This window comes from Erigeron canadensis, chromosome 9 (assembly GCF_010389155.1).
Source record: "Erigeron canadensis isolate Cc75 chromosome 9, C_canadensis_v1, whole genome shotgun sequence".
Classification (NCBI taxonomy): Eukaryota; Viridiplantae; Streptophyta; class Magnoliopsida; order Asterales; family Asteraceae; genus Erigeron; species Erigeron canadensis.
Window position 1 is genome coordinate 35,496,798 of NC_057769.1, and position 9,797 is coordinate 35,506,594.

General features: G+C 32.8%; 1 protein-coding gene across 1 annotated transcript; it reads right to left on the reverse strand.

Moving 5' to 3' along the window:
* Positions 1-650: 650 nt before the first annotated feature.
* Positions 651-9,797, reverse strand: LOC122583696. Its single transcript, XM_043756074.1, has 6 exons — positions 8,874-9,797; positions 5,879-6,898; positions 4,946-5,026; positions 2,082-3,047; positions 1,082-1,990; positions 651-707 (listed from the first exon to the last, which is right to left on the reverse strand). Exons 1-6 carry the CDS (start codon positions 9,795-9,797, stop codon positions 651-653), a joined length of 3,957 nt encoding a protein of 1,318 aa, XP_043612009.1.

The window sequence follows — 9,797 nt, forward strand, 5'->3', positions numbered from 1 at the left end:
CAGTGATCACTCATTGAATGTTTAGTGTTTAATAATTGGTTTTGGAATAGAAAAAATTTAATGTTGATCAAATTGTATATAACATAACCTGTCGGGTTTGGGGAATAAAAAAAGTCCATTAAAACCTTGATATTAATTAAAAACCGTATGGAAACTTCAAAGAAACGTTTCGGTATATGTAGAAAATTCAAGGGAACGTTTCATATGTGTTTCGTACGTGGAAACGTTTCCATGGAGTTTCGGAAACGGGTACGGTTACCTGTTTGGAGTTTCGGTGCATCATAGATGAAACACCATAATGGTGACAAGTAGTATAAGTTTTTCGATATAGTATAGAGTAAAACACTACATATTGAAATTAAAGAATAAGGAAAAATCAAAACCCGCTGGCTCCAGAACAGGGGGACTCTAGAGGCGCTGCCGCAGGCGCCAACACCGACTGAGGTTGCCTTCCCCGCTCCCGATCAAAAATAGCGTCAGAATAAGAAAAAAAGGAAAAAAATATATAATATTTTTTTTTATTAGAATTAGAATTGAAAACAGTTTGACGATTTGGTATTTTAAGCCATTGCTTTTTGGTAAGAATTCACGGGTTACAAGTAGTATTTCCGATTTTGAACTCACACAGAATACAATCATCATTTCTAAGCTCAAATGTTGAGTTGAACTTCCATACAATGAGCAGCTACCTCAATTGATCCAGAAATCTGCAATACAATAATTGATCGTGTGATTAATCATATATATATATATATATATAGGATCTCTTAGTTGATATTGAACATCAGAACGTCTACCCATTCATATATCTACTGATATATCTTTTTGTATCTCATTTAACATCAGAAATAACACAATTTATCCTTTGTAGTCTTTAGGCATTTGGTCTCTCATATAGAGTAGTAAAAATACTGGTGATCTTCAGATATCATCTTCAACGAGTATATTTCATTAACTTAAATACTTAGTTATTTTATTTCTTGATATCTTTTGTTTGACCTTCTTTAATGAATTCACAATATACAAAAGATTTGAAAGGAAGTCAGCTTTTGCAGAATTATACGAGTATATAGGAACTTACTTGGAATTCCCGAGCCTTCTTAAGTTGTTCTAGAACTTCTGTTGCTGTTGGTCGTTCTTTTCTGTCATCATGTAAGCACCGGTAGGCAATAGCTTGAAATGCAGTCAATGCTTCCGGCACAATCTGATCCTTTAGAGCCTTAAATACCAAGTCATCTAGTTTTCCTTTTCCTTTTTTGAAGGCCTCTTTGATGAAACCTGATAGATGCTGACGCTGACCATTACGTTTATAGATCTCAAACGTTGATTTGCCACACATGATCTCAAACAAAACCACCCCCAATGAATAAATATCAGATTCTTTGGTTAAGAAACCTGATTTTAAGTAAAGGGGGTCCAAGTAGCCCGTCGTGCCACATGGATGTTCAATTGCATAGTCTGTTTCCTGATTTATAGCACTTATCAAGGAAAGTCCCAAAGCAGCAAGTTTTGCATTCCACTCAGCATCTAGTAGAATGTTAGCAGGTTTGATATCCCTATGTATCACAATTGCTTGTTTCCCAGCTCCTCCATGAAGGAAAGCTAGCGCAGTTGCAACATCAATACATATATTAAGCCGTTTTATCCATGTAAGACGAATGTCTTTCAGATACCCATCAAGGCTTCCTCGAGAAGCATGCTCGAAAACAATGATTTTTTCATCTTCTTCGTTACAATATCCTACAAGAGAGATGATATTCTCATGTTTATACTCAAACAGAATTTGGAGCTCGGTCCTAAATAGTTGTTCCCCTTGACCAGGCCTTGTATCCAATCGCTTCACAACAATAGTGTTGAGCCCGTCACCATGAGGAACTTTTCCTTTATAAACTTTCCCAAATCCTCCTCCACCAATGTAATTCTTGTCATCAAAGTTTTCCGTGGCCAGTTTAATGACTTCAAGTGAAATTATGGGTTCGTCCTTGTTTTCCTGTCAGTCACGGAGACACCAAAAATTAATATATACAGTATTATATAATGAAAAATATTAGATGGTTGTTGTTTAAAGAATATCAATTTACCTCGAAGAATAAGGCTTCCTGAAGCTCTTTGACAACCACTTCCATCTTTGGGCGTTCGTCCTGAGTTTCTGCTATGCACTCGTGTGCAATTTTTATAAATTTTTCCAAAGAAACTTTGTTTGGTCCTCTTTTTAGAATGAAGCTATTTTCACCCTTTTGTTCCTTTAATATGGGATCTATCATTTCCGCTAGCGTTCCCTCTCGAAAGCATTGTCGCGCCTCAAACGCTAGTTCTTGCTCACTCTCTTTTAAGTATACAGCTGGGTCATTAGCTAACTTCCCACATAAGATTTCAAGCAAAACTACTCCAAAACTATATACATCTGATTCTCTTTTCAGCTTACCAGTCTTCCTGTATATTGGGTCCATATACTCGGGAGTGCCAATAAAAAAACTGTGACGGAGAGCGTCTTCCTCTTGATTCGGAGGCAGGAATACCGAGACCCGAAAGTCAACAATTTTTGCCTCCCAATTTTCATCGAATGCAATGTTGGCACTCTTTATATCACGGTGTATTATCATCATTTTGTCATCCATCTCCGTATGAAGGTAATTCAATGCATTTGCCACATCGAGGCAGATTTTCAACCGTGTTGCCCATGTAAGAATATGCCTCTTGTCGTTGGCTTCATACCACAAATAATCATATAGGTATCCATTAGAAGGATGCTCAACGACAAGGATCATCTCGGAACCTTCATCGCAAATGCCAATTAGTTTGACTATGTTTGGATGGTTGCAAGTGGTAAGCATTTTAATTTCTGTAAAGAACTTTTCTTCTCCTATGTCGTCTTCGCTTAGAAGGAAGCGTTTTATAACTACTGTGTTGCATTCTTCTTCGATGTAAAGATAATCGGTATTTCCTCTATATAAGTTATAGGTTAGTTCAGCCCGTATTTGGCATGATGGGGAAAAGTTATCGGTGGCCAACACTATATCAATGAGGGGAATCTTCAAGTGTTCTATCTGCAACATTGTGAAAATGGGGATGAGATTGGTTATTATGTTACTTACTTTAAAAATAAAAATAATTCATTTCTGATCTTAAAAAAATTTGGTGTTAATTCTCTTCAAAAACTTTACAATGCTTTGATTCCCTGATTCTAAAACTATTTTGGACAGATAAAGAGCCATTCTACAGTCCTAGTCCTAGAGGATATTGTTATGGTATATAAAAAAAGTTATACTTATTTTTTACGGCGATTTATCTATACTATCTTAAAAAGCATTTTACCCTTTTTTAAAATTCTAAAAGATGATTTGAACTACCTAAGTTACCCCCTTTTTTATTTACTAATTTAAACATCTCTATCTATATATACATATAGCATACTTAAATCTTAACCACTCATATTTTTCTCTTTCTTCAAATCTCAACCACTCATTTTTTTTTTCTCTCCTCCATAACTCATTTTATTCCTCTAATTTATTCAAAAAATTTTATCTCAAAAACCGTATATCGATAAATTATAAAAATTGTATGGGTGTTCTTAAAATTTCATACTCTTTTATTAGAGATGTCATTCGATATATACTTTCAACGAATTTTTAAATCCGGGTACGGAGCCTGTACGGCTAAGGCGTTTGACTATCACACTCTATGACTTATCACCTCATATGACCTATCACCCTCAACATCTCACCGTCGCATTGCGCGGGTACTATTGCTCATATAAAATAAAGGCCTTTGGCAAATTAAGTGCTTAATTAATGCCTAATAAACAGGTACAAAATATCACCATTACGATTCGAAGAAACACGTACTATCCATAACCTTAACGCTAAACATTTTAGAGACTATATGTATATTTTATGTTCCCTGGACAATGGTGGTGCGACTATGCTTTGTAGGTTTGAATGCCGGTTTGAGATAATCAGCAGGCAAGGGAAAGAAGGAGATCAGAAGATCCTCATAACTGGAATGAGAAGTGGGTCCACAACATAAATGTTTATCCATTGTATTGGACGAGGCACAAACTAGTACATTAATACTAGTAGTGAAGAGTATAATATAATATTTGTTTGTGGTAAATAAATAATAAATTAATTACTAGCATGACATGCGAAATGAGACGGTTATTATGATGACGACGGTGTGGTGGTGGAGTGAGTGTTGGTTATAGAGGTGGCGTAAAATAGTGTAGATAATTAATATAAAAGTAAGTGATGTAAAGATATTTTAAAAGATAAAAAACTAATAATGTAATTTAATTATTAAAAACATTTTAGACAATTCACATATGTAATTTTCAACAAGGAAACTACTTTTTTACTTTTTATTTTATAATATAGTATAGATAAATATTATATATTCTTTTATCAATTACTGTACTAATTAATGAGTAAAAGATATACCTAAAACATGCTTGAAACATTATGCTTTGGATGTGAGTTAACATTATGTGTTATTTAACATAGTTATTATATCGTATAATAATGTCCAAGACATAGTTTAAACAAAAGAAATAGATGATCTTACTGAATATGCATTTCTCAAGTTAGGCTCCATGGATTTCTTAAGTTCATCGACTTCTTGAACAGCGTCCAGGCTTTCATTCTTATATTCCTTTTAAGAAATACGGTGGTTAAAAAATAATATGGTGGTTAAAAAATTGTTATTATGTGAAATAACACAAAATCATATAGAAGAATGAATATGGTGTTGTTACACAATCAAGTTATGTGAAAAACTTTTCACATACAAATTTTTTAAGAAAATTTGAATAATGAATAAATGATTAGAACCCTATATTTTTTGGTATTAAAAAATTATATGTGACTATGTGAGGGGTTTTTAACCAATTGTGATAACATCATATTTACTTTTCTAGATAATAATAATTTTAACAATAAAAAAACCTTACGAAATTTTCTTCACTTGCTGGTTTAAGTTCCATCAATTCTTCAACTTCATCGGCAACATGCACCACGTCTAACTGTTCATCCTTTACGAAATAATGTAAGATAATATCATAATATATAAATATTTAGTGAAATAAGTAAGGAAAGTATAAAGTTTGAACTAAGTAATATTATAATTACGCCAAATAATACTAAACCACTCCACTGAGAATGATTGAACATCTCTACCCCATGAGGTAAGAGGTTAAGAGCCTCTATCAAATGAATATGAGTAATCACGTTTAAGCTTAAATGTAAAACCCTTTATATATCAGTATTTTAATCAATTAAAAATATGTGTCCCAAATCACTTATATATTTTACATAAAGTATTACAATATTTGTATATGAAAAGTTTCACATTTAAGCTTTTATACATGATTATTGAAGGTAAAAGTGACTAGCTATAAGGTTGTCATGTATCTTAATTTAGGTATATAACCGTTTGCATACTAATTATTTTATTATTTATTGTATAATATATAGATAATTGATCCGCCATAATTTTATAGATTTAAATTTTAAAATATGAAGAATTATATACCTAAGCTTAGATGGATACATGATAGATCTTATATTCAATTAAATCATTCTCATAATTGAATGCACTAATTGATATATATTGGTAACTGACATACAAATTTCATATAGCTATATATAGGATAGGTACCATAATATCAAGTTAAATTAAAACTTTGAAATTGTTACAACGTACTTAACATATATACATGACTAAATTTAGAAAAATTGTACGTTATCTGACTTTTTTATGAGTGAATGAATGTATAACTAACCTGAAATGCCATTATTATATATGAAAGCATTTATATATTTTGATATATAGTGCCTAAAATCTAGTTCAATGATAATAATGAAGTAATTAATTGTAGGCTTACCTCAAACAATAAGGCTTCTTGAAGCTCTTTGACGACTACTTTCATTGTTGGACGTTGGTCTTGATTTTCTGCTATGCACTCGTGTGCAAGTTTTACAAATTTTTCCAAAGAATATTTGTTGGGTCCTTTTTTGATAATAAAGTTGTTTTCATCACTTTGTTCCTTCAATATGGGATCTATCATTTCCATTAGTGGTGTTCCATCTTGGAACCATCGTCGTGCCACAACCGCCAGACCTTCGTTACTCTCCTTGAGGTATATTGGGTCATAAGCCGGTCGCCCACATAGGACTTCAAATAAAACTACCCCGAAACTATATACATCTATTTCTCGTTTCACCTTACCGGTCGTTGTATATTCTGGATCAGCGTAACAAGGAGTGCCACCATAAGTATTTTGATTGAGACCTTCGTCAACTTGATACGGTGGCAGGAGCACTGACAACCCGAAGTCAATAATTTTTGAACCCCACTTCTCGTCCATTGCGATGTAGGGGCTTTTTATATCACGGTGTATTATCATCATGTTGTCCTCCATCTCATAGTGAATGTAATTCAATGCATTTGCAACATCGAGGCAAATTTTCAAACGTTTTGCCCACGTAAGAGTATGCATCATCTCGGTGTTTCTTAAACACTCGTCAAGGTATCCATTACAAAGATTCTCAATGACAAGGATCATCTCAGAACCTTCATCACAAAATCCAAGTAGTTTGACTATGTTTGGATGCTTGCAAGTGTCGAGCATTTTAATTCCCGTATAGAACATGTGTTGTCCTATGTTAGAGTCGTCGTTGTCACTTTGGTGGAAGCGGTTTATAAAGACAGTGTTGCTTAACCTGGGTAGTTCACCTTTATTTTTCCCTTCTTTGCTAGAAAAATTTTCTTCGTCAAAATGCTCAAGTTCTGCTTTGTATAAGTCATAGTGTCCGGTATCCCTTATACGGCATGCCTCAGAAAAGTTTTCAGTAGCCGACATTATATTACTGAGGGGAATCTTCAAGTGCTTCAATTCTTTTATCTGTGTAACAATTTGATGAAAATCATATTTTATTTTTTAATTTTAAATTACATAAACCTTACATTCTACATAAACATATTAGTGATTTAGTAATAAGAATCGTCCATTAATACTGTTGACAAACAATTACGTATCTGATATCTCTCTATAATTATAGACCCACTTTTTTGTCCAACTATATAAACATTCCAATACAACATAAACACCCAATATATGTTGAATTATTATCTAATTAACACTCATCATATGGGGAGCATATAGTGAGAATGGTACTTTTGACTTTTCTAATCAAATTAAGTATATAAAATCATATTCACGTATAATGGATGTTTATACTGAATTGTTAGACACTTGGGTGTATATTAACTTTTTTTTTTATGAGAGGTACGATTGTATGCATCTATAATGATATTCAGATTGTTTTTGTCATATAATATCTATAATTATGAATTTTTTTTTATGCTCCTATATCTTTTTAGATTTTTTATTGTTTTTTTGTTGCATATATATATATATATATACAATCAAATAAGAGCAGTCTTAAAATTAGAACACGATGAAAACACTTAAAAACTACATTTTGGTACATTAAAAGTCCATAAAACTGACATAGTACATAACTTATTATCATTATTTAAGTGTTTAACAACACATTGATCCGTCAAAATCGAAAAAATAACGTTTTTTGTTGGACGTATCATTTTGATGAATATCCATAATATTATATTGATTACCATAGTGCATAACTAATAAAACCATCTATTTTATATCCATAGTATTTTTTTTTTTTTGAGTTTTTTTATTTCTAAATTGGTGTAATGGAAAAATTTATTTATCAAATTGATATGGTTTAAAACATATTTACCATTTTATTATAAAACTCAATTAAACATCATATTCATTATACAGTACATAAAAACAAAAAAAAATCTCTATAACTAGCATCTATTATTCCACACTAAAAGATAGACCATTCCATTGACGCCCATTTTTATTCCAAAATAGACGAGTATGATTTTATACAGAACCAAAACTACTAAAAAAGAATAAAAGACAAACCTAAAAAGACTAAAATACAAATAGTGATGATAAATACAACACTAGAAACCATACTATGGGTTTGCAGAAGATGATTTAGGCAAAGACAAGAACCAAAATATGGATTTAGAGAAGATGATACATACAAAACTAGAAAGACAAAAATATGGCAATGGTCCCCATGTACTTGTAACTAAGTTTGACCATCATCACCAAAATTTCTTAACCAAATACAGAATATGTATACCTGCCCATAAAATACATCCTAATCGGCAACACAAATTTTCCTCGCCAACAAAATTAGTACATCATATTCCAGTGCTTCACCAAACAAAACTTACTACTAAAACATGATCTTGCAGACATGGCATAAAATGATCTTGCATAAAAGTGACCATAGCCAATGATCGACCAAGGTTGAAGAAGAACAGTGTCGAAGAAAATAGAGGAATGCGAGATGAGTTTTTCAATCAATTATTAGAGATTTTTTTGTTTTTATATATAATAAATAAATATAATGTTTAATTAGGTGTTATACTAAAATGATAAATATTTTTAAAACCATACTAATATGATAAATAAATTTTCCCATTACACCAATTTGGAAACTATTTTTTTCTTATCAATACACAAACATACATACACATATAATCAAGTTTCTTAAATAAACAAGAAATAAATAGATTAATATGTTTTTTTAGATCGACATTCTAATCTACCTCTACTCCTAAATTATCTTAAATTACACGCATACCTGGAATAAAAATCAAGATTCTCGAAAAATCCCTATTACTACACCCCACAAATGTGGAAAGTGAAACTTGATCAAACCTTGGTGGATTCCCTAAGGTCAAAGACTATTAACACGTGACATGCTATATTTCTATGACAGAATTATGAGGAAAGAAAAAGGGTAAGACAGAGGAGGAGGTCTTACCAAAATTTCAAGTTCCAATGCTTTCTCAAGTTCAATGACAATATCATCCATTTTTGGACGTTGTAATCTGTTCTCCTTTAAGCAACAATATGCTGCTCTGGAGATCTCGGTGAGTGATTTCTGAGTCATTTGATGCCGTAGATCGGGAAGGATTATATCATTCAATGATCTCTTTTCATATTGAATTCTAAACAATATAGCTAAAAATCTATTTTCCGCATCTGGAATAAAAGCTTTCCTCCCACATAACATCTCACATAAAACCACTCCAAATGAGTAGATATCTGACTTGTGACTCACACCTCCCGTTTTTAAAATCGATGGGTCTTTATACCCTTTTGGGGCAATAGCGTCTGAAAGGACAACCCGGTCCATTCTATCTACTGATTGTTTGATAGAATATTCAAAACCAGATAACTTGGCATCCAAGTTATCATCTAATAAAACTGTGAAGCTGTTGATGTTACGGTGTATGACACTATAACCTCGCCCTTCACTATTTCGGATGTATCTCAATGCACGCGCAACGCCAACACATATTTTCAATCTTTGAATCCATGTGAGGGTTGTCGGGTCGCTAAGATACATCGAGAGACTTCCTCTGGTGGCCTCATCCTTGTTTATGATGATCTTCTCGCCATTCTCGTCACAAAACCCGATCAAAGATGCTATATTTTCATGCTTTAGACTAGAAAGTACAGAAATCTCGGTCCAGAACTCAACATCTCCCTGTCGTCGACGCTTTGGATCTAGTCTTCGAGCAGCAATATTCACCATTTCCCCTGACACCAAGAGTTGTCCTCTATAAACCTTTCCGAAATCACCTTTTCCGATGACATAGTTATCATCGAAGTTGTTGGTGGCCTTTACAACCTCTTCAAGTGGGATTTGTAAGCGTTCAAGCGATGGAATTGTGGATGTCAT

Excerpts from the sequence above, each read along its gene's own strand:
- LOC122583696 (XM_043756074.1), bottom strand. The coding sequence starts at position 9,797 with ATGACATCCACAATTCCATCGCTTGAACGCTTACAAATCCCACTTGAA. Across the intron at positions 6,899-8,873 it reads CATTGGAACTTGAAATTTTG|ATAAAAGAATTGAAGCACTT; the intron begins GTAAGACCTCCT and ends ATTGTTACACAG. Across the intron at positions 3,048-4,945 it reads CAGCAAGTGAAGAAAATTTC|ATAGAACACTTGAAGATTCC; the intron begins GTAAGGTTTTTT and ends ACAATGTTGCAG.